At 48.2% G+C, this 25625-nt stretch overlaps 1 protein-coding gene across 1 annotated transcript in view; it reads left to right on the top strand.

The window, feature by feature from the left end:
* Positions 1-25625, top strand: part of RGS9 (regulator of G protein signaling 9) — a 1220104-nt gene that overhangs the window by 505397 nt on the left and 689082 nt on the right. The window contains exon 5 of the mRNA XM_069655056.1: positions 23232-23283. Coding sequence (XP_069511157.1) covers positions 23232-23283 — 52 coding nt within the window. The remainder of the gene's footprint in view (positions 1-23231; positions 23284-25625) is intronic.

The following is a 25625-nucleotide window of genomic DNA, read 5'->3' as shown; positions in this document are numbered from 1 at the left end:
TAGTCTGGCCGGGCCTTCACAAGAACACCATATATGGCATTTCCACCCAACAGCCAGTCACCAGGAAGGCTCCAGCTAGTCTGGCCGGGCCTTCACAACAACACCATATATGGCATTTCCACCCAACAGCCAGTCAGGGGGAAGGGACAGAGTCAGGGCTTCCCAGGACTTTGGGAAAACAAGGTAATGGGTAATAGAAAGCAAGAGGCCACCGGGGCCATCTTGTTTTCCATCAGGAATCAACTGAATCCAATAGCAGGGCCGGGGTATCCCAAAATGGGGGATACTCCGCGCACCTGTCAAATTCAGCATGGAGCTGCCACCAGCCCATACCCTGCTCTGCGGGCCACCCACAGGTGCCCAAAAACATACACTAGGGGCACAGGGTTCTACCCCCACCCATGGGTGCCATAAGGGTATCCCACGGGTCCGTTCACCAAACCAAAAGAAAGAGAGCTGCACTGCCAGGAGTCCCACATGAACTCCTGCACCGAAAACATGACAGAACACACGATAAAAAGCAGTAAAGGACAACGATACGGAGGCCCTGTCCCTCCGATGCATTTCCAGCATCACAGTCGCCCCCCCCCAGACTGAGGTGGAGGGTGCCTAATCTCCCACGGGATAGACACCCTCATCCAGACAGTCAGCATACCTTCTGGAAAGGCCATCTGCATTATCGTGACTCTTCCCTGGTCTGTGCTGTATGGTGAAGTCTAGCCCTTGCAAGCTAATGGACCACCTAAGCAATTTCGGGTTCTCATCCTTCATCTGCATAAGCCACTTCAGGGGCTTATGATCTGTTTGGACCTTGAAGGTTGACCCCGTAAGGTAGGGCCTAAAACGCCTAAGGCTCCAAACTATACTAAAACATTCCTTTTCAACAGTAGCCCACCTAAATTCTCTACCCTTGAGTTGTCTACTGATGAATATGATAGGATGTTCTCTCCCTTTGTCATCTAATTGGGACAAGACAGCTCCAATTCTGGTGTCGCATGGCATCCGACTAGACGATAAAGGGTCGGCTGTAGTCAGGCGCACACAACACGGGTGCCCGACACAGACTTTCTTTCAAGCCATCAAAGGCCCTCTGACAGTCTTCAGTCCAATTAACCTTCCTAGGCTGTTTGGGTGAAGTCAGAGCTGTCAGTGGTGCAGCTATGGTTCCATAGTCCGCCATGAAATTGCGATAGTACCCGGCGAGGCCCAAAAAGGCTCTCACCTGGGTTTGAGTAGTGGGAATCTCCCAGTCCTGTACATCCTGTACCTTACTGGGGAGAGGTTGGATTTGACCCCCTCCTACCTCATGACCAAGATACGTGACTTTCCCCTGAGCTATCTGGCACTTGGTGGCCTTGATAGTGAGGTTAGCCCTCTTTAAGGCCTGCAACACTCTACCCAGATGTGTCAAGTGCTCTTCCCAAGTGGAACTGTAGACGGCAATGTCATCTAAATAAGCCACACAAAAGGCTTCCAGCCCACTGAGAGCATGATTGACCAATCTCTGGAAGGTGGCAGGGGCATTCTTCAACCCAAAAGGCATGACCCTAAACTGGTAGAGTCCCTCTGGTGTTGAGAACGCTGTCTTTTCCTTGGCATGGTCCGTCAGAGCTATTTGCCAATAGCCTGAGGTGAAGTCAAAGGTGCTCACAAATTTGGCAGCACCTATGGTGTCCACGAGCTCTTCAGCCCTGGGCAATGGGTGCGCGTCAGTCTTGGTGACGGCATTGACTCCTCGGTAGTCCACACAGAACCTCCAATCCTTGGTACCTGCCTGGGAACTTGCCTTGGGGACAAGGACCATGGGACTGGACCAGGGACTGGTTGAGGGTTCAATAACACCCAGATCCAACATCTTGGCGACCTCAGCCTGGATGTGGTTCTTAACCGTATCTGACATTCGATAGCTCCTGCTCCTGACAGGCACGCTGTCACCAGTGTCAATCTCCTGCTTACACCACGGTGTAAGGCCTGGCATCAGCGAAAACAGAGAGGCATACTGCTGGAGCAAAGTCCGGCAGGCCCTCTGCTGCTCGGTTGTCAAATCGGGAGAGAGCTGCACTCCCTCCACTGAGCCATCCTGAGGGTTGCTATGCAGCAAATCAGGAAGGGGCTCACTCTCATCCTCTTCTTGCTCTGAAGCTAGCAAGAGACATGAGACTTCTGCTCGCCGGTGGAAAGGCTTGAGCCTATTAACATGGAATACCTGAGGGGCCACCCATGGGATTCCCATGTCAACCAGATAATTGACCTTGCCCATCTTGGAGATTATCCGGAAGGGTCCAGTCCATTTATCTGCCAATGCTCGAGGCTTGGTAGGCTCCATCACGAGGACCTCCTGTCCCGGAGTCCAATCCACTTGCGATGCTTTAAGGTCATGCCAGTATTTGTTCAATTTTTGGCTGGCCTTGAGATTCGCCGTTGCTTGTCCCATCATCTGTGTCATCCTTCGTTTGAGGCCTAACACACAGTCCCCCACTTTCTTGGCGGGACCGGGAGGGGTGGCTTCCAAACCTTCTCTGATCAAGGCGAGGGGCCCCCTTACGGGATGTCCAAAGAGTAACTCAAAGGGGCTGAAACCAACGCCTTCTTGAGGTACCTCTCTGTAAGCAAACAGCAGGCACGGCAGGAGGAGATCCCATTTCCTCCTTAGGGGCTCTTCCAAAGCACCTAGCATGCCCTTGAGAGTTTTATTAAATCTCTCAACCAGACCATTGGTCTGGAGTGGTAAGAGGTGGAGAACTGGTAGGTTACCCCACACTCTTTCCACATGGTTTTCATGTAACTAGACATGAAGTTGGATCCTCGGTCAGAGACAACTTCCTTGGGGAATCCAACATGGGTGAAAATGCCCAGGAGGGCCCGGGCAACCACCTTGGCAATAACAGTCCGAAGGGGTATAGCCTCAAGGTACCTGGTGGCGTGATCTACCAAAACCAGGATGAACCGATGGCCACCTGACGTGGGAGGGTCAAGGGGACCGACGATGTCGATGCCCACCCTCTCAAACGGTGTGCCAACCACTGGCAATGGCTGCAGTGGGGCAATGACACTGCCTCCAGTCTTGCCAGACAACTGACAAGTTGGGCAGGTCCTGCAGTGGGACTCCACTTCTACTCCCATTCGAGGCTAGTAGAAATGGGCAGAGAGCCTCTGCTTAGTCTTCTTGGTACCAAGATGACCAGCCAAGGGCACCTCATGCGCCAACTGCAGTAGAAAGTGCCTGTAAACCTGGGGTACCACCAACCTCCTCAGGGCACCAGGTTCAGGCTTAGTGGGCTCACTAACAAGGAGCTCACCCTCCCAATAAATCCGGAAAGTCCTAGGCACTTCTCCTTGTGCCTGGGACAGGGCCTGTTTCCTCAGACCCTCAAGAGAGGGATACTCTCTCTGTCCTTTACAGAAGTCTGCCCGGGAGGGTCCCCCTTCAGCTAACAAGCAGTGAAGATCGGGATGATCCTCCGGGTTGAGAACCTCTCCCACAGGAGAGTCTTCTGGCTCTTCTCCCACACGAGTTGAGACAGGGTTTACCACTGGACCCAGCCCGTCCGGAGCATGGATCCCAATGGGTGCTGTAGGAACAGTAGGAAGAGAAGGAGCTCCCTCCACAGAGGTGGCCTTCTTGCTCTTCCTTCGTCGTGCCTTAGGCCGTGCCTTCGGCTCGGGTACCTGACTCACAGCCAGACCCGGCGTCACCTGTGACCTAGTGACCACAGCCGCAGTCATGGGAAGACCATCCGCGATCAATCCCAACTCGACTAGATCGTTACCTAACAGAATGTTAGCAGGGACGTTGTCCTGAACCTGGACAGGAAGCTTTGCTGTCTTGTCTCCAATTACGAGTGTGACTCGGGCTACAGGCGATAATTTGGGAGGCCCACCAGCTAACCTGGTGGTTCTCAGAGGAGCATCTACATAGTCCTCTGGCTTGAGCAGGGTCCTGTCCACCACTGTCATGCTTGCCCCAGTGTCTCTCAAACCAGTAAAAGGCTGGCCGTTCAAGAGGACACTTCTCAAAAATCTACGGGTGTTCTGTGGTATAGTCGCCAGTACTTCCGCGTACTGGTCCCAGGCCCCAAGGGACACTAAGGAAATCTCTACAGGAGCACCAAAAGTGATTCCGGTAGAGGAGGGGAGGACAGTGGCCTCCACCTCAGACATGGGGTAAGGGTAGGTCAGGCTGACAGCCTGTACTCCAAGTGCCTTACCTTTACACTTGGAGTCACCCCTTTTGTGATCCAGAACCCCACAGTCCCAACAAGTGCCGGGAGTGCGGGGTACGGTACTGGAACCACCGGGAGCCTGCTTTGCAGCAGGTGGACCACTACTCTTATTCCCACCCACAGATGACTTATCCCCACTAGATTTTCGGGTCTTAGGAGAGGAGGGTTTAGGTTTATTCGACTGTGGCTGCTTTTGGGACTCCTCAGCTTTCTAAGAGGACCCTTTTTCTTTGTCCTTGTCCTTCCCACTGGAGTCCTTAGGGGACACCCGGTGGGAGACCCACTTGTCAGCCAACCTAGCCAGCTTAAAGGGATCCAAAATGTTCTGGTCAGCAACATACTGACGCAGCTCTGGTGAACAGGCTTCAGAAAAATGCTCAAAAAACAACAGGTGGGACAATTCAACAAAAGTTTTCACCTTGTAACCATCAATCCACCCCATCATATTCATGTGCGCAGCACTCACCCAGTCAACCCAAGACACATTCTCTCTTTTCTTAAAATCCCTGAACCTTTTAAGGTATTGGGTAGGCGTCTTGCCAAACTTGGCAATCAAAGCAGATTTCATACACTCATACTGACCCCTTTCTTCCACACTCAGCTTCAGAATACAGTCATATCCAGTTTGAGGCACTCTGCTTAGCAAACACTTAGCCCAATCTCTTTTGTCAACATCATGAATTGCACAAGCCATTTCAAACGCTTCAATTCATTGGAGGATATCAGAACCCTCTGAAAACACACCAACCAAATCCTTCATAAATTTAGTTGCTGGGGACCTGACACTCTCACTGGGTTTCGCTGAATTCTCCACTCGAGCTTTCTCTAGCTGGATTCTCTGACATTCAGTGTCCCTGTCTTTGAGTTCAAGATCCCTATTCTTGTGTTCAAGATCCCTATTCTTGAGCTACACTTGTTGCACCAGCTCCTCTTTCTTAAGCTCAGCATCTATTTCCAACTTGCGATATTCAAAGGCCAATTTCATCCTTAATAACTCAAGTTCCAAGGTATTGCTGGGGTTCGGAACAGAGGCAGCAGGAACGGCGGCATTCCCAGAAAAAGATTCAGTAGAAACCCCAGGGGCAGAGTCCTCATTGGTTGCATTCCCCCCCTCGTCAAGAGTTTCACCATTGGTCTGGTAGTCCACCAGGGCAGCTATCAGCTCAGCCCTAGACTTATCCACAAAGTCTAACTCCCTGGCTTCACAAGCACTCTGGAGACCCTCTAAGCTCATCAGAGTCAATTTACCATTCGCAATAGACTCCATTGTTTGTAATGCGGTTATTTGGTACACACCCAAACCTTAATCTAATAAAGTGCAGATATTTTGTAAGTGGCACGGTTATACACTGATTCTGAAAAACATAAGCATCACACCGCTGCCACCAGTGTAAAGACTGGTAGGGGGTGTCTGTACTTCCGCTCTCTAAATGGTAGAGGAGATGCACAGCGGACCCCAGCCAAGATTCTCTACAAGGTAGCAATGGATGAGCAATCAAGGCCTAGCTTCTCAGGAGGTGATGCAGGCTGGTTCTTAAGTACAGTGTAGTCCACGAACCCCCACAAAGGAATGTCCACACACTGTATTACTGAAAACACAGTCTTTATATAATTAATATTCAAAGGTATGTACACGATCACAATAACGCACTTTGTACTCGGAAGTCAATAATGATAAATATATACAATTCTAAAGTGGTACCACTAATGTTATCAAATCTCATTAAAGTGCATCAACTGTACGGTTAAAATGTCACACAGATTAATAACGAGGAAACCAGCAATAGAGATAGGCAGGAACGTAAGGTGGTTGAAACAATAGGCAGAATGCTGGCCCCGTTACCTAGACACAGTTCTGTGTGGAGATCCCCCCATTTGGGCAACCTGTAAAATAAGTTATATCGCACAAACCCAGTCCATATGTTCAATAGTTTTACTTCTTCCTGTTAAGGTTTTACCCCCCAATGTACCTGGTGGAGTAGAGTTCTCCGACGATGCGCCGACCGATCCTTCTTGAGTGCCTCCCTTTCAGGCGGGAGCCACGGATCGTTGAGAGGTGTCGGGGAACTTGGCGTTTGGTGTCGGTGAATCGATGGCCCTTCTTTAGTGCCCTCCCTTTAAGGCAGGAGTCACGGGTCATCGAACGTCCGACAGTGAACAGGGTGAACTACGGCAGGGAAGTGGCCACTTCATTCCTAGCGGTGCTCGTCGACGACAGAGCGTTGGCGTCCTGCAAGGAAGAGGCATGCGGGGCACCTCGGTGACAATAGTTCTGGACCGCAAAGAGATGATGAAGAGCTGTGGCCCAGCAAGGGCATCGAGTCGTCGGCGTCTCTGTGGTCTTTAGGTGGCGGGAAACCCACCGGTGGATGCCCCTCGGCGCGTCGACGGTCGGGCCTTCTCCAGCGGGAGACAGGTGGATGACGATGCAGACAAGAGCGTCCGATGATCAATTGAAGTTCTTAGGCAAACGGGAGCACGCCGGCTCCGGTCGGCGACGGCGGTCGTCGACAGTGGTGGACAACAGTCCGAGTGCTTCTCCTTGGAGTTCCGCAGCAGTCCCCGTATCGGGCCGGCAGCCTGTCGTAGGTCTGTCTACCAGGGAGCATTGGCAAAGATCAGCTGTGCACGATGGTCCCTCATAGCTCGGGAAGAGGGTGCCTTACCAGGTCCTCTCTGGGTCAGTCCTTGGAGGCACAGCAGCTTTCAGATTGTGAAGGAGAGCAACAGCACTTCTTCTCGTCCAGCAGGGCTTCAAGGTTAAGCGTCAGTTAATCCAGTTACTTGTCGTAGTGGACTTCAGCTTCTGAACACGATTCCTAGCAGTGAGAGTTCCCCAGATATACTGTTGATCTCCCATTCATTCCGCTGGGTCACACTCAAGCATCCAATCACGGCTACCGGCATTCATGCAGGCAGGCAGCCAATCAGGCACACGAGGTATTCAGGCCATTCACTTCTCTCCAGACACTCATAACAAGTTATGTGTATTGGTACAAGTACCGAGCCATTCCACACTCCAAGCTGCATTCATACCGGTTTCGGGCAGGGTTGTCTCAGTCATTGTGTCAACCACCAGATACTAGACACCCACAACACACAATGCATATTCGTCACACACTCTATTCACCCAGGTCCCACCCACAGGAGGTACCCACAACATACATCACCGGGAAGGCTCCAGCTAGTCTGGCCGGGCCTTCACAACAACACCATATATGGCATTTCCACGCAACAGCCAGTCAGGGGGAAGGGACAGAGTCAGGGCTTCCCAGGACTTTGGGAAAACAAGGTAATGGGTAATAGAAAGCAAGAGGCCACCAGGGCCATCTTGTTTTCCATCAGGAATCAACTGATTCCAATAGCAGAGCTGGCGTATCCCAAAATGGAGGATACTCCGCGCACCTGTCAAATTCAGCATGGAGCTGCCACCAGCCCATACCCTGCTCTGCGGGCCACCCACAGGTGCCCAAAAACATACACTAGGGGCACAGGGTTGTACCCCCACCCATGGGTTCATTAAGGGCATCCCACGGGTCCGTTCACCAAACCAAAAGAAAGAGAGCTGCACCGCCAGTCGTCCCACATGAACTCCTGCGCGGAAAACATGACAGAACACACTATAAAAAGCAGTAAAGGACAAGGATACGGAGGCCCTGTCCCTCCGATGCATTTCCAGCATCACATAGTATATATTGCACTAACCAATGAGCTACTTTAAAGATTACATGTATTCTCTATTATCAATTTAGAGGTGGTCCCAGGTGGCACCATCAGATATGCAATAGCCAATTAAAGGACTAACCCATATACAATGTATACATAGTCTATTCCCTTAACCAATCCCTCAATCCCGTAGGTTTTTGTAACCAAGATTGTGATGTGACGTCAAGGATGACATATTTTTCATTTTCAAACTATTGTTGTGCATGGGAAAGGCTGAGAGTGTCAAGAGTGTACATGCTTGTATGCTGTCCCAGTTTTATGTGGATTGTTAAAAAAGCAGGTTTTGCCATCTACCTTGACTATTTCCGTTATTGAGTCTGGGATTTCCCAGCTCACCTTTTACTCTGAAACTGGCGGTTTCCAGACCATTGTTACAGCAACATTCCCCTCTGTGCCAAACTTCAGTCCTGGATGACCTTTCGGACAGTGGCGCCAAACAGTCTAAGCAGTGCCCCAGTGTAGTGGCAATATTTAGCCCTGGGTGGTGGGCAAACAATGTTGGGGGGCAGGCGCCTGGCCTGTTGGTGCGAGCAGCACTATTGCTCAGCACTGCTGTGGCATGGAGACATCACTCACGGCGAGAATGTTGAGATAGTGCTGAGAATGTTTTGATGTGAAAGGGTTTCCGCACCCAGGCAGTTGGAGATGTAAGCTTGGGTGGTGGGTGCCAGTGGGCTCATGTCCTGTACCCTCTTACCCTGATGTGTATCTCTACTATTCCTGACCTCATGTAACCTGCGTCTTAATAAAGGAGCCTCTTAAAAACGTGTCTCTTGGTGTCACTTCATTACACATACATTAGACCCTCATATTAAAACATCCACAGTATCGTTTGGTTTCCAGATAGACCAAACGCTCCTCAACTCCCTTGTCATTGCCTCTCCTTGCCGGAGCTCTCCGTTGCCTTAAAAGTGGCATGTTGAGGAAGGCACAATGTCCTTTACTCTAGCCATAGAGTTCAACAGCACTCAAGTAGAGCACACTCCCAAATACAAAAGGCGTTCGTGTATTGTGGGACCACTCCGCACTGCCCAGAGGAGTGTCACAAAACAGAGTACTCCACCGTAGTGGGGCACACCAGCCGTCGCGGCCGTGTCACCTCACTTGCTGGTGCGGCAAGTTTCAGAATCGCAGAAAACACATGCCTGATCTCTGTCTTCACCAGCAGGGCTAGCAACTCACTACAATGGCCATGGGAGCCTTGACCAGCTCGTCACCACTTGTTAGATCAGTAAGTACCAGAAGTCCAGAAGTTATAGCTAACTCCTTTATTTCACGGTCTGTTATTACGAGGCCCCAGTTAACCCGTTCACAGATTTCCTGCTTCAGCCGTCTCTCTCCCTCCTATATATAGATATACAGGATCCAAGAACATTCCTTTTTATTTAAGCAGCTCAGGTATGTGTGATATTATAGTTGAAGCAGTTAACTCTTCGTTGGGATCTGGCCTGATTCCTGCATCTTTAAAGAAAGCTTTAGTTATCCCGTTACTGAAAAAAGCCCTTGTTGGATGTGATGATTTTTTCAAACTACCAGCCCATCTCTTTGCACCCTTCTTCATGAAAGTTATGGAAGCAGTGGTTACTCCCCAACTGCATCATATCCTAGAAGATCAGAACATCTTGGACCTTTGTCAAATGGGTTTTCGCCCCTTAATGGTGATGGAATCCGTTTTAGTTTCTGTACTTGACAATCTAACGATGATTAAGTATCAGGGTGGTACGGCAGGTCTTATTTTGTTGGACCTGTCTGCCACCTTTGCTATCATGGAACAAGCTCTTTTGTTATCAAGGCTTTTGAATTCTGGAGTCTCTAGGTTAGTCCTGGAGTGGTTTCGCTTTTTTCATCTTCTCGTTCACAACTGATCTCCCTTGCCTCCTTTAGATTATCGCCTAAAGCGGTGACTTGTGGAGTGCTGCAGGGTTCTGCTCTCTCCCCTCTGCTCTTCAATGTATATATCCAGCCATAGGCAGTTCTCATTCTTTTGGGTTTAACTTTTTCTCACATGTGGATGATACCCAAATCTTGTTAAGACCAGGATCAGGATGAGACTGCTGCCCAGCTGAGATCTTGACTTTAGGCAATTGGGCTCTGGATGGGAGCCAGTTGGCTCAAGCTTAATGGCGAGAAGACTGAGTTCTGATTATCGGCTCTGTGGCCTCCTCGGATGGTTGGAACTCTGACTTCTGGCCACCATCACTGGACTCTCTTCCTGTTCAGCAGAGGTGGTTAAAAACTGGGGAGTAAAAACCTCAGCATATTGAACATGGAATCCCAGATTGATGCCATTTGTGGGATGGGCTTTTTTAAGCTAAAGCAATTCAGGGAAGTCCTTAGTTTTATTTCTGTCAATCTAAATGCGCAGGCGGTAGCTGCATGCCTGAATGGTAACCTTGATTACTGCAATGCACCCTCCTTTCTCAACCTGCATACTTATTGCATTGCTTGCAAGTGCTGCAGAACTCACCCATGCGTATGGTTAAGGGGTGGGAACAGACAGAGACAAGACAAATGATCTTACTAAATTCAAATCGTGTAAGTGCACCACCGAGAAGTGATGGGGGAAGGGGAAGAGGAAGTGCATGGGAAAGGGAAGGGAGAAGTGCATTCAGGGCAGCATGCTCTGAATAAGTGCAGCCAGGACAACGTGGCACTGGAAGTGCAAGAAGGCAGGGGCGAGGTCGATACAGCGCCTAAGTGTGCAGCATGCCAAGAGGCAGTGGAAGGGGGACTGGTCATGGCGAAGCCTGGTACCTAGTGTACCAAGCCACCAGTCAACACAGCAGACAGGTAGGGTAGCAGGGAAGCAAGTGCGAGTAGGCAGAGGAGAAAAGGAAGGACTTGAGCCACTTCCGGAACTTCAGGTGGTCAAGCTCAAGCCTGAGAGGGGCAGGGAGGCGTTCCAGAGGAAGGCTACCCCCTCTCTGCTTTGAGAAGCATCTGACCATCAGAGAGTTGGAGGTAGCTGAGCGAACGTATCCAGAAGGAAGTTATTTAGGCAGAGAGAGTTGGATATAGTGAGGACCCTGGGCCAGAATGCCTTGTGGACAATGCAGAGGGTCTTGAACTTAATCCTTGCAGCCACCGGGAGCCCGTGAAGGGATTTCAGGGCTGGAGAGATGCAGTCCCTGGGCTTGATGCCAAGGATAAGTCTCACAGTCCTGTTCTGGATAAGTAGCAGAGGGAGATGGGTAGAATTAGGCAGAGTGAGAAAGAGGCTGTTGCAGTAGTCCAGCCTGGAAAGAAACAGGGCTCTGGCAACAGTGAGCTTCTGGAGGAAGGTGTGAAAAGGTAGAATACCTCTTAGGAGGTGCAGCTAGAAGTGGGTCTTTTTGTCAAGGTCTGCGATGTATGAGAGAAGGAGAGAGTGGGGTTGAAGATGACACCAAGGTTTTTTGCCTCACAGAAAGGCGAGAGTAGAGGCCCCAAGGAGGGCGTCTGGAGTGAGAGAAGGAAAGCGGGAGCTGAAGTCCCAATAAGAAGGATCTCGGTCTTACTGGCTTTAAGGCATAGATCGCTGGAGGCGCACCAATCATGAATTGCAGATAGATAGGCTAGAATGGGCGAGGAAGCAGAAGAGGCTGAGGGGAACCTGAAAGAGAGCTGATTGTCATCCTCATAATACTGAAAGTTAGAAGAGAAGGTGGAGATCAGGTAGGCCAGAGGAGCCAGGTAGGCATTGAAAAGCCAGGGTCAGAGGATAGTGGCCTGGGCGACACCACAAGTGGAGAGAGAGTTGAAGGAGAGAAAGGACCCAAGTTGGACCTGGGAGGGTCGGTCAAGGAGGCAGGAGGTTAGCCATGCCAAGGCCTGATGCGTGATGCCTCGGTTCTCGCAGAGTGGATTGATCAGGGTGGCAGGATTGACCATATCAAATGCATAGGAAAGGTCAAGGAGGGTGAGTACGGAGGGGAAGCTGGAATCCAGATTAGAGAGCAGATCTTCATGGGTGTTCAGAAGAGCAGTTTCCGTGCCTCTGGCTGTTCTGAGGCCAGACTTATGGTCATGGAGAAAATCAGCAGATTCAGTGTGGAGAGTAAACTGGGAGATGGTCAGCTTTTCCAGGAGTTTGCCCAGGAACGGAGTGATAGAAATCAGCCGATAGTTTGCCGGACAGGTAGGATCGGCAGAAGGCTTTTTTAGGAGGAGGTTCACAATAGAGTGCTTGAGGAGAGAAGCGAAGGAACCAGTTGCGAAAGAATAGTTACAGAAATCGGCCAAGACTGGAGCAAGGGTATTAATGGGGTCCTTAATAATTCTGGAAGAGCAGGGGAGCACCTGTTTGGACAAAACCTTCATAGATAGGACTTGTATAGACACATTGTCAGGTGTTGTAGGAGAGAAGGTTGAGATAGGAGTAGGAGTGGGAGAGGAGGCCAAAGGGGGCCTGAAAGTGGTAGAGGTAGAGGGAGAGAGAGAGGAGGAGGAAAGCGAGGACAGGATTTCCTGAAATTTAATGGTGAAGTGAGTAACCACGGCCGTACAGAAGGCCTTGGAGGGAACAGGAGAGGTGCAGACGGTAGTAGGATTGGCCAGCTCCTTGTAGATTTTAAAGAGTTTGGCCATGTTGTTAGAGGCTACAGAGACGTGGGCTTGATTATGGCCTCTCTTCTTGGAGAAGACAGAGAGTCTGTATTGCCTTTGGAGCCGGCGGCAGGCAAGTTAGCAGAGAATGCGCCTGAAGCCCTTCACTTCCTCTCAGCCACCCTGCACTTTTGTTTCCGAGCGGTGAGGTCGGAGTCATACCAAGAGTTGCACTTAGAGGTAGGCTTCAGACAGATTCACACGACAGGAGCAAGGATGTCCAAGGTGTTGGAGATGAAAAGATGCAGGTTAGAGAGGGCTGTGTCAGAGTGGGAGTCAGCAGCAGGAGTAGGAGGAGCAGAGAAAGTTGAGGCAAAGGCGTCCACTGACACTCGCTTCATGGGCCGAATGACTGTGAAGGAGGGTGGCAGTGCTGGGGAGGGCTTTGTCTGGGGGGCAAGACGTTTCAGATGAGAGGAGATCAGAAAGTGGTCAGTTTAAGAGAGAGTAGTGGTGAGAGAGTTAGAGAGGAGGATGTCAGAGGAGATGAGAACACCCAAGGTGTGTCTGGCAGAGTGTGTCGGCCCAGAGGGTAGAATGGAAAGGGAGAGAGAGTTGGAAAGGTTGCGGAAGAGCCCAGAGCAGGGGTTAGCCGTATGCAGGTGGATGTTGAGGTCTTTGAGGAGGATAAGCTGAGAGGTTGAGGCAAGGCGAGAAGAGGGGAGGTCAGCCCATTCAGAGAGGAAGAGGGTGACCTGGCCAGGTGGGCTGTAGATGGTGGCCACTGTCAGGGAGAGACCAGGAGCGACAGAGAGCCTGCAGACCAGGCATTCAAAGGTGGACTAGGCCTGCATCGGAATGACAGAAGAAGGGACCCATTCATGACAAATCAGGGCCAATCCACCTCCAGGCCGGTTGGTCCTGGACTCAGAGAGTATCTTGTAGTCCTCAGGGAGGAGAGTGTCAAAACATGTTACAGAGCTGGCCGTAAACCATGTCTCTGTGAGAGCGAGGACATCCAGGTCTAGGTCTTCGAGGAGGTGGCACGTGTCAGAGGAGTGGTTGACAGCAGAGCGAGAGTTGAAAGTAGCGCCGTGGAGAAGGTTGCACATTTGAAAGACTTCCTGGGAGGGGTACAGAAGTGAGGTACACCCAGCAGAAGTGGCACAGGGGTCAGAGAGAGGGGAGAGGCAGTAGACAAAGGTGGCAAATGGGCCAGAGAGGTAGCAGAGGGGGGTGCCAGAGAGGAGGCAAGGGAGGAGGAAGGAGGTAGCATAGGCGCCAGGGAGGTAGTAGAAGGAATAGTAGCAGAATGGAGGAAGTTGATAAGATGTGGGAGACGCCTATAAAGAAGGAGGAGATTGGGCTTCATTTAGATAGACATTGAAAATGGCTTTGGAGGTGTGGAAGGAAGCAAAGTGGACCTCCAATGGGTGCCAGCATTAATGGGAGACGAGGAGAAATCGGAGAGAACAGAGGCCATATGAGGTGTCCATAGGTCTAGAGAGGGAACAACAAAGAGGATGTCAGTGAGAGTCTGTCTGGAGGAAGCGCTGGTGTAGGTATCAGCGATAGGGAGGCCTGGGTTGGAGACCAGGATATCCCTCTTGAACTTTTTCCCTCCAGAATTAGTAAGAGGGATAGGATAGGAGATAGAATAGCAGTTAGAGTAGATGGAAGAGATGGAGAGAACCATAGTGGGTGCGAGAAGGAAAGTTGGAAGAAGAGAGAGGGAGAGGAGAACAGCCCAGTGCTGCACAATGCAGGAAAGGAGGATGCGGGAGGGATGGGGAGGAGGCAGCAGTCACACAATGAGTAACACAACAAGAAGCAAGCTGGTGACACACCACAACAGCTAACAAGACACAGCGGGACAACAGAGAATGACCAAAGGATGGTTGGCGACACAGTGAACACAACAGTGACAACAGTAAACTTGGTGGAGCAGGAACCTAGAGAGAAGGAAAAGCAAGTGGACAGAGCAGAGCACAGTAAACCAACAGGAGAAAAGGAACTGGGGGGGGAGAAACCAGACTAAGATATCACAGCAGTACACCATGAGGGGACAGAGCAGTCTCAGTTCACAGCACAAAACACGACGTATGGCTAACCACAAGGGGTGGGGGAGTCTAAAGATTGCGCAAAGAAAGCATACTTTAAGTCAGGCAAGATAAATAGATGTACTCGCAAGATCAGGGAGTTTAGTCGGGTACAGTAGTGTCTGCTTACACTGCCCGGACCTTTTTTAGCTTGCGGTCGCTGCTGGTCAATGGCTGTGCAGCATGCTTGCACTCTGTGCCGCGCCCCTTTGTCACCAAACACCTGTGTCGCACAACACAGCACCCTTAGCCTATGTGGGCTTTCCCCTGGAGGGTCTGGTCCCTGTGTCTTAAAAGATACATTGTGTGAGAATAGCGCAATCTGCTACTTTTGATCGGCCAGTGTCTCCTGCGGTCCTGCGTCGCACAACACTGCACCCCTTAGCCTATGCGGGCTTTGCCATGGAGGGTCAGCTCTTCGCTTTTTAAAAGATGCATTGCTTTGGCATAGCGCAAAGATCTAAGTTTGATCGGCCAGCATCTCCTGTGGTCCTGCGTCGCACAACACTGCGTCCTTAGCCCAAGGAGGGTCTGGTCCTTGCTCTTTAAAGGATATGCTGCATGGGCGTAGCACAATGTGCTACATTCGATCAGCCAGTGTTTTCTGCGGTCCTGCGTCGCACAGCACCACACCTTTCACCTACACAGGCTTTATAGTAAAGCCAATCACCAATAACATTTAATTTTAGAACCAAAGAAGAATAGGATGTGTTTTTTCCTGGTAGTCTTCCTTCGGGAAACATTTTGACGAGGAAATGGGTGAAAATATCAATTGATATTCTCCAATTTTGTTGTCAGGCTTTTAAACCCCATGAATACAGATGCAAACCTGGCTTCTGTTACTATACAGAATGGGGATGAAGCAGTCATTTGCCAGGCTTAAAAGGAGAATTCCAGACTGAATATTGGTGCACATAAGGGGTGTAGGAACCACTTTACTCCCTCAAAATAGGCCAATACACCCTAAAGATAAAGAGTACAAATACTCCCAACAAAAGACGCATAAGAGGCGGCCTCTGCCCCTCCCGACCCCCAGCTGTCACCCACAGAGCTCTATGGGTATTTCTGGACCAGTAGTACATGTAGTGTCACAGGAATAAAATACTATTATTACTGCCTGTCCTGACAAGATAAGAATGTATATTTTAATGCGCATGACTAACTAGGTGCAAAGAAATATTACAAACACATTTCAGTTTTACACCCAAAACATGTTCTCTTTTAAAATACTCCAGTAGGGAATGGGGCTAACTTTTTTAATCCCTAAAATATATCCCTTTACTCCGAACTTCAAAAATATGGGGTGAAAAGTACTTCAAAACGGTATCTGGAGCGCTCTCAATTATCGCTTATCTAAAAAAGTACTGTTTATAAAAGTAATAAAACTCATGAGACTCACAACATATCTCCGAACCCACCCCCTAATGTGAACTGCCATAATGAGACACAATAAAAAGGAGACAACAACGTTTGTGGGAGATGATAATTCGAAAGTAGAAGCCACGTGTTTTTAAAACGGATGACAGATGTAAAAAACTGTTGTACAGACGTTTGTGAATGGCTGAGGCAATATGAAGTCTGGCACCATCATTTGTTAAGAAACGATGACTACTTCTGACAGAGGCGTTGCTAGGGGGGGCTAAGGGGGCTATAGCCCCTGGTCTTTTGGTTGTAGCCCCGGATAGAATCTCAGGAGCTACAGCCAAAAGGCTAGCTAGCCCTCAGTCCCGACAGTTCTGACATCAGCCTAGCCCCGGGTCTTTCCAGACCTAGCAACTCCCCTGACTTCTGAGAACCTGGGAAAATGAAGCGAGTGTCTGTGACAATGTAAAGCCATCGGCCTTTCTATACTGCAAGTAGGTCAAGCAACTGGCTAAGCAAAATACATGTCAAGCTGAGTGCCAGGCAAGTGCTGTTTGGCTGAAGGTTACCCTATTCCTGTTGAAAAAGGAACATTTGTATCCGTCATTAACGGAATAGATCAGTGGCGCAAACTTTTCTCTCGAGAGGTCTCGTGATGAGACTTCCGAAAGTAGTCCAGCGATGCAGAGGTCAGGGCTAGCTGGGGCTGTGTACTTGTACCTTACACAGGAAAAAGGCTGGTGAGCCACCAGAATGTGTGCGCCTCTCCCGGGCGGCCCACATTACCCGAATACCACTAAACGCATGGATTCTATTGGTATATGGGTTTTGGTACTTTTTGTGAAATAAAAAAAAACAACTGAAAGCAGCAGGCATAAGTATCAGGCAATAAAAAAAACAATGAAAGCAGTTAAAAAGAATTAAAAAAATGTCAGCCACTTTGCTTTTTCAGACTAAAAGGCCACCTTTTGCTCACGAGACCCACTGCCGTTCAGTCCGGGGAGGCGGGGAGGTGTGTTTTAATGATGTAAAGAGAATGGAGAAGAGGCGGGGTCCATAAGAGTCTCCTACTCCTACACTTGCATGTCACGTAGGCAACCAGTGCCAGGCCCACAAGCAGCGTCATCATCCTTCGATTGATTCCGCTCAGCGGGCGCTGCATCCGCTGCCGCCGCAGTCACTGCAGTACTCATGCAGCCAGCATCACAATGTGCAGCTAAGCAGGGGGAGTGACAGCGTCCCGTCGTTCACAGCCACTCGCATGATCATCCGCTACTTTCCTGCGACACGAAATAAGTTGTAGTCAGCCACACGTGTTCTGTCATGTCAACATATGAAAATGTACAGACGCTCCCAAGCGACGCCTCTGGTGGCAAAGGAATGGCAGTGGAGCCCATCCCAGTCTGCAAGCCTCTAACTGTAGACTTTGGTGTGTTTCTTGCTATTTGCAACCATTTTTGACCGACAAAGCTCCAGGTCACCAAAGGGAACATAGGCCTGGATTCTTTGTGGGACCTTTGATAGCAGGACACCCTCCTAGGAGAGGGGAGTAAAGGCACGTATGATTTAAGTTAACATAATGCAAGGCAGCCATTATCTGGGGCACAACAGAAACTGAAGTTTTGAACAAAGTGGGTGGGTATACTGGAAATCACAAACACCAAGGGCTCGTTCGTGGATGGACTCGAAGTCCTGAAAACTATCCAACCGTTACAGATAAACCTAGTAACACACTACAACGGTGTCCAGAATGTGTCTTAACCACAAACCTCTCTTTTAAACAATGTTGCATGCATCACACACATGCCTACAGACTGTCCCCATGTAGAAGAACACCCTGTCCTTGCCTATGTAGGGTCTCTCCCTAGGCTGTGGGTGGTGTATCACCAATCTAACAGGGATAGCAGAGAAACTCTCCCTTTCAAACCTTCTTTCATGCACTTATGATTTTTTATATAAAAAAACAAAGTATATGGTCTTGATCGTGATTTTACAGTGACAGGGTGTGATCCACTTCTGTCTCGATCTTAGTGCAAGTGGGCTGTCCTCTCATCTGGATATCCATATATGTTTTAATCACCATTAAACGGAGTCAGACCTCACCACTATAGACCTATATCTTGTTTGGGGCATAAAAACATACTCTCAGCAGAGAGCACAGTCTACTAACTAGAGGCTAATATGATTCTCTGGTGTAAAGCAACTCAATTTTGTGGATATGTCCAAGTCTATTTATGCTGAACATTAACTTTCGCATGAGCTGGGTCATGCCTTTCAGGGTCGATCGGTTTCAATGATCTGTATGGATGTGATCATCTTCTTCAGGACCTCTACCTCAACTAGGATAACTTCCTTCTTCAGATCTTCGTGTTGATCTGTATGGCACTTCCGCTTCCTGCGGACCTTGCTGGACTAATTCTGCACGGTCAGGAACGGGTAGATTCATCCATCCTGGCTGCCCACAGTGCGGTCATGATGCTTCTGAAATTCTGGAGAGTCGTGAATGTGATCTTCGTGCGAAGTATCTTTTCTTCACTGCTTACACACGCGGCGTGCAGAGTGGACTGACAGCTGGATGTACGCTGCTGTCTGTGTCTTGTATGGGCGCCGGTCTCGGCTGCCGTGTCACTAAGAGTGATGGGGCCCGCGGATGTCTGTTTGTGCCTGAGCGTCTGTTCGCCAATGCCGCTTAGAAACTTTTCTCATACCTCTCTCTCCCTAACAATCCTCCCTTCCCCAACCCTAACCTATCTGTGTGTCGCCCAAATGTTGTGCTCTTACATGCATTGATTTGTAATTATCATTCTTATCACTTGTTTTGTTGGAACAGCATCATATTTTGTTGTGGCTACATTAGAATTATAAAACACTTTTGAACAATATATGATTTTTTGATGGACGCATATTGGTGTGCTCTTTGATATGCTTTGTCACTATAATGACTTTTCGTTTTCTTTTCAACTCTATGTAATTTGGTTGATATGTATAGCCCAAGTTTGAGAACGGGCTAAGTGAGGCGGAAACACGTGTCACTTTTCAGCAATGTTGTGAATCGGCAACTTATGGGCAATGTTGTGAATTGCATTGTGCTAAATAAAATGCCCACCTGTAAATAAGGTTTTTGGGTTTAATTGGAGTGACTGGCGCACCCCTGGGGTGCATCAATATGATGTAGCGTGCTAAGTGGTTTTTTTCAGAAACCAGTAACAGGCAGAATATAAACGGTCAATGATGGTTCAAAATGTACATCCTCATTGGAAAGAGAATACTATTCATCAAGATAGATATTTGGTGGCTTATGGTGGCATTGTCAATTTCATTGAATGTTATGAAATCAGGACAGGTCTCAAATAGGCACCCAGTTATAGAGCAAGACAGGGGCTGAGCCAGCTTTAAAATTTTGGGGGCGGGAGGACATTTTTAAAAAGCAGGTCACAAGTGAGCCATGGGTGATCTGCCAGTATCCAATGCCCCTCCATGTACCTGCCTGCCCATTGCCAATGATACCTCTTCTTTGTCCACTCTGGTCTCTGTAACCACCATATATAAGCTGTCTCTCTGCTCCCAAATGCCCTGAAGAAAAAGAGGAAAAACGTGAAGCACAGGCATCAGTGTTGTTATGTTACTTGTGCTAGAAATCAAACAGGGCACCTTCTATAGGTTATGATGTGACTACAGGTCCCAGCATGCCAAGCAAATCGTTATTAGTCTCTTACCAGTGCTGTAGCGAGCTGCAGTAGGTGCATTACCTCATTGCCCAGCAGAGCCCTCATTTTCTGAGACCACAAGACTGAATATCTTTTGTGGCTTCCATTGGTTCATTAGATGTATCTTCAACCCAATTCAGCAGATATTTAGATTCAAATATAGATGCTAATCAGTGGTGGTGTGAGCTATTTAAAAGCTGGGCATAGCAGTTACGTCTCTGACTTCATCGTGGGAGTATAGGGATATGCGCATGGGCAGGAAAGGCTGCTGTCTGCTGACACATTTGTTTCCATTGACTGTTAGTGATTTGTAAATGTAAACTCTGCTCTCAAGTAAGAGAGGTTTGACAGGCTGTTGAGTGTTAGTGCCTCTTTTATATTGGTTCCTTGGGCTGAGAGTCACTGTAGAGTTATGCCCTGCAGGAGTACAAGGATGAGTAGAGGTTAAAAGTCCCATTCAGCCTGCACACCTCTACAAACCCAGAGCCAATCCAATAATAAAGGGAAAAAAGGAACAGTCAAGAGATATCTCTCCTTCACCTTTGGTGGTAATGTGGCCCGTGGGAAGACTATACTCTTAAGAGGGGTGTGCATGTGATTGAGTAGCAACCCAAACAGCGAAGTATACAGTCCAAATAAAGGAATGTCCAATCAAGGTTCTATAACAAATATGTAGACTTTAATTCAACACACCATGTACAATAATAACTAACTAGAAAAACACTACACAAAACCCACCCCTGAGGAAAGAACATAGAATAACTAAAGATAGTAGATGCAGCTCTCCGGGTAATTAATCAGGGATGGAAAGCAAGCAAAAGCAACAATGTTCTTGAAAAACGATATCTACTTGTGAGCAAAAATTGTTCAAAGTGACCTAACCATTATAGTACATTTGCAAAAATCTTGGTGGTGCAACCGCATCAAACCAAGCTTCTCAGCGCTGATTGCGGTGTCGGCTGAGGTCGAGTATGCAACAGTCGCTATGGCCCAGTGTCAAGCTGTTGTCGAGTCAGGGTCGAATGGAAGGTGGCTACGGTCTCGAATTGTCTACTCGCGTTGGGTGGATCGGTCGGTTCCCAGGTTCAGTGGGCGGTCGCAGTTTGACAGCGGTGAGCTGGCACCAGGATGTGCAGGCGAGAAGATTCTATGCAGAGGCTCAGAAGCTGCTGTTTGGGGAACACCAGGGTTTCATTGATCAATTTACAGGACCGGTGATAAAGAAGCTAGTGAGACATCGGTAGTTCAGGGTTTGAGCCGAGTCAACAATGCACTTTTGCTCGCACATGCAGCAGCGAACAGAGTCGAACAGGGGATGGCGGTTCAGAGAACAATGGACACCAAAAGGCAGCATCGACTGGCACTTCTAGATTGCTCAGCACCGAGCGTGCTTGAGTCACGGCTCAGACCGAGTTGCTGTTGACAACAGGGGCCTTGGCCTTACTGGCTTCCAGGTGCTTTTAGTCCCACTCCAGGGTCTCAAGGGCGAATGTCAGTCCCTTTCTAGAGCTTTCAAACACAGGGGAGGCTGGCACACACCTTCAGAGAACCCACAACATGGTGAGGTCCTAGGCAACAGGGTAGCTGGCGGGTGGCTGGCAGAGAGACAGGCTTATGATCCATCAACAGACTTGACCCCCAATGGTTCCTTGGGATGGTTAGGGGACAGTGCTGGTCACTGCCTTGGATCAACTGCCTTCATCTCACAACTGGAGGACTTTAAAGAGAACTGCTCTCTCAGCAGGGTCTAGCGAAATCTTCTCAAGTGATTATACAAAGATGCTGCATGATGATTCCCAAGATGATTTAAATAAGTGGTGGGATACCCCTTCTTTTATATGCAAAAGTCCCCAGATGATTGGTCTAAAGCTAGCCTGATTAAGGGGTCCAATACCTGCTCTTGAAATGTGTGGACTTTGCCCTTCTGAAATCACATCCAGAGTGCTTTGTTCCAGAGGAAGAGGGGGGAGGGGCAGGAAGGAGAAAGAGAGGCAGAGAGAATCAAGATGGCAGAACCTTCTCAAAACTGTATAGATCCCTCTCTGACTAACACTAACTCTACCCTCTTTCCTTCTCAATAGAAGGCCTTTAGAAATGCAGCACCACAGTGTGAGGCCTGGCTCTCTGTGAATGGGTGTGTCCATTGATTCCTGTTCCGAGGCCAGCGACCTGTGGAGTGGATGCACTTGGGACAAGGGTGTTACCTGCCCGTACAAAGGAACAAAAGTAGGCAATCAGACCAGGCTACATTCCTCCCAGTAGGGCAGGGTCTGCCATGTCTGGGGGAATTCACATGACCCTTCCACTGCTGAACTGGGTCCACATGGCTGACACACGTGCAATATCAATCAAATGTGGCTCCAATGATCATAAGTAGGGCCATGCATCAAGCTTTAAACCAGGCATAGCTTTTTTCTTTTAGTTTATTCTGCCACTATCATGGCTACTTATGGCTATTATAGTTTTGATACAAGGGCACATATCGAAAAAGGCAGCCTCTACGCTACAGAGTTTTGGATGTCACTGCATCTGTCATATGGGTTGCTGTGACTTTTGAACCGGCTCTGTGCCACTCGTAGAGCAGCCTTTGTAAATCAGGATACTGATGCAGCAGGTCACAGAAAACACTATGCATTTTTACGTGCATCATTTTATTATACAATCACATTTTTAAAAGCCAGTGCTTTGACACCTGAAATTAATCACAAACTTCCTCAATGCAGAAGTGCTAAAGCCCTCTCAATCTAGTGGCTGGGTCTGCCACTGGAGCAAGAGCTTTCTAAACATTGGTGACCCAAACGCCACAGCTGCATAAGAAGTTGTTTCGGGTAGTGTCAACTGGAGATATAGAGAAATGGCTCATGTTGCTAAGGTTGTGGAGTTCTGGCTCAGAATGTCTTTAGATGCTTTGGGCCTCATTATGCGTTTGTCCATATCCTGTTGGTAAATACTGTTACCGGTGCCTGATCTGCCAGAATTACCGGCAGATTACAGGTGCTGGCAATGGTAGGTGAATCCCAATTCTGTCTTTTGACAGTTAGGTGCCTGGCTTATCTTCAGCTCTTGGCTGGAGGCAAATTAGGCCACCCCACCGGCAAACTTGTGCTGAAATGAGCCCCATTGTTTTTTTCCATATACTATTCATGGTGGTTCCCATGCATCTTAATACCTAAAACATTCAATTTATATTCCTCTTGTTGTAAATCAAAACAAGTGTGGAATAAATTGGCTGCTAAAATCGTTTTTATACACACATTATTTCTCCAATTGGATCTTTCATGAACTGATGTGTAGACATTCAAAACCGTTGATGCTTTTTCAAGGCTGAGCACTGGCTAATGATGAACTTGACATTATTGTTAACATTATTTAAAGTTTTAAGATGACTATTTTGAGGTGAAGTTGTTAAGTATACAAAATTTATTTTTTCGCTTTTATTTTAGTCAAATATGTTGACATTTTGACTCACATAAGAGATAAATAACTCATTCCTATATTAAGGTGGCTGTCTTAGCTAATTACTTGCAGCTGCACACTTCCATTGTTGTGTGTTGATTTCATAGTGATTCTTGTTTTTCTTTATCTCACAGACCCCCTATTTCTGGCCAACCCAGCAGTGGCCGGCAGAGGATACAGACTATGGTGAGTGTGGAAAGTAGCACACAAACTCCCATAAATGTTCATCAGGACACAGTTTCAGCATTTGCTCCAGATCCATCTTCCTCTCTGCTAATGCCCTACAGTAGCCATGCACTTGTTGACCCGCCAAATAATGGTATCTAATCAGGGTTTCAAAACAATCAAAATATCATGGAAGTAATCTCATTAGAAGTTCACAATCAGTGCATCTGTTCCATACACATTTCATGTGGATGTCCTAAACCAACAGACGGAATGTAACACTTCTGCCAGATGAATGAACCTGCCCTGCTCGAGGGTACATGTCTAAGCCTATCCTTCTTTCATTTACCACCGATACTATCTTGCACGGGTGGTCTCAATCATGCATTCACTTTTGGTTCTGTGAAACATGTCATGAATGTACGGTCATGCTCCTGGCCACCATTCTGCCTGTAAATCTCAATATATCTTTCATCCCCTTTTCTCAAGTGTGCAATCTTAAGGACCTGGAGCATTTTGTCTTAAAACATATTGCATGATGTCTCCAGTCAGATAATAGTTTGGAAGGTGTCGTCACCAGACTTGGCCAATGTAGTCTGAATTTACTTTAATTGTATTTAAGGTATTTTGTGAAAGTGCCTGCCGCTAGCATCCACCCCTAAGTGCTTTGCAAGACAGCGTATCCTAACCGGTTCCTCTGCAAGACTACTTTGGGTATTGTGATTTAGATGGAATAGCATTATTCTGGTTCTGGGGGGCTGTGCTAGCTCTGATATTGATGCATGTGTGTGGCCTATAGAAAGAGCTCGAAGCTCCCCAATTTTACGTTGACCCGCCTCACATTGTTCTGCTCTATGTGGTTTATTCTAAGTCGGAAGGATAGTTCAAGCACAACATGCTCACCTATGGAACAGAAAATGGGGGGGGGGGGTCCCCTAAATGAACCACTTCAATTTTTTGATTCTTAAACGCTGCACCTATAATTGGGTTCAACAATTATTTTTAGTAATGAACAAATCACTGTGAAGGCACACAACTAAATGTAAAATATCAAACTTATTTTATTTATTACATAGGCCAACCGGTCCTACAATCAAACATATCAGAACACAATACTTATATTCTCAATTTGTTTCAATGTAACAAGTGTATTCTTTATTTACACATAGGTTATGCATATTCCTTATTGTAAGGTATGGAGTGATGATTTAATGGTGTGTGTATTTATTACATGTTTTACAATTCTTGTTTGATTGTACAAATTTGAAACAAATTGAGAATAGAAGTATTTTGTTCTGATATGTTTGATAGTAGGACCGGTTGGCCTACGTGATAAATAAAATAAGTTTGATATTTTACATTTAGTTGTGTGCCTTCACAGTGATTTGCTCATTACTAAAAATAATTGCTGAGCCCTATTATAGGTGCAGCCTTTAAGAATCAAAAAATTGAAGTGGTTCATTTAGGGGACCCCCCCATTTTGTGTTTATTGTTTTGTTCATTTGTCCCCTAGATGCCCTTTGAGTGTTTTTCCCTTTGTGACGCACCTTGGGAACAGTACAGTGACGTTCATCATGCGTTTGATACCCTGGTTTGGTCATCTCAGTTCTTCACTTCCTCAAGCCCAATTGATACACTTACAGGCCGATTCATGGAATCAACGTGCGCCGAAAAAACGGCGCACGCGTGCGAAAATGTGCGATTCGCAGTGAAATAGCAAAAATCGCAGTGCAAGTGCGATTATCGCAGTGAAAGTGCGATTATCGCACAGAAAACATTGCACATCTATTCATGGAAGTCCGTGCACGCGCAAAATGTGGGATGTGCGCTGAAAAAGTGCACGGCGCACGCTGGCGCATGCTGGCGCACGCTGGCGCACAGGTCACCGAACGCGGTGCGATAAGGCCACAGCGAATTCGCACATAGCGCGGCGCACATAACAAAAGTAGGCGTAACACGGGGCGTCACACGCAGAATGGGGAACAACTCGTGAAAATGTGGGCGTCACCGGGGAAGTACAGGAGGCAAGTGCGCAGAACGCCCACACGCTCGCCTACAACACGTATTCATGGAATCAAATAGGGAAAAACAGCGCACTGCCAAAGACGCGCACAGGCCCATACATGTCCGCCACACGAAAGCAGGCGGTAGCGTCCCTGCGCAGGAAAGAAATGTGCACCAGAGAAGGCCCACACGCGATCGGGCCTGGGAGAGCGCGTGCGTGTATTCCAGGGGTGCGCGAGAAGTTCCACACGCGATTTGCCTGGGCGCGTGTATTTCAGGGGTGCGCGAGAAGTTCCACACGCGATTTGCCTGTGCGCGTGTATTTCAGGGGTGTGCGAGAAGTTCCACACGCGATTGGC

Source organism: Ambystoma mexicanum, chromosome 3q (genome assembly GCF_040938575.1).
Source record: "Ambystoma mexicanum isolate Mex_15411 chromosome 3q, UKY_AmexF1_1, whole genome shotgun sequence".
Classification (NCBI taxonomy): domain Eukaryota; kingdom Metazoa; phylum Chordata; class Amphibia; order Caudata; family Ambystomatidae; genus Ambystoma; species Ambystoma mexicanum.
This window is presented reverse-complemented; position numbering and strand designations above follow the sequence as displayed.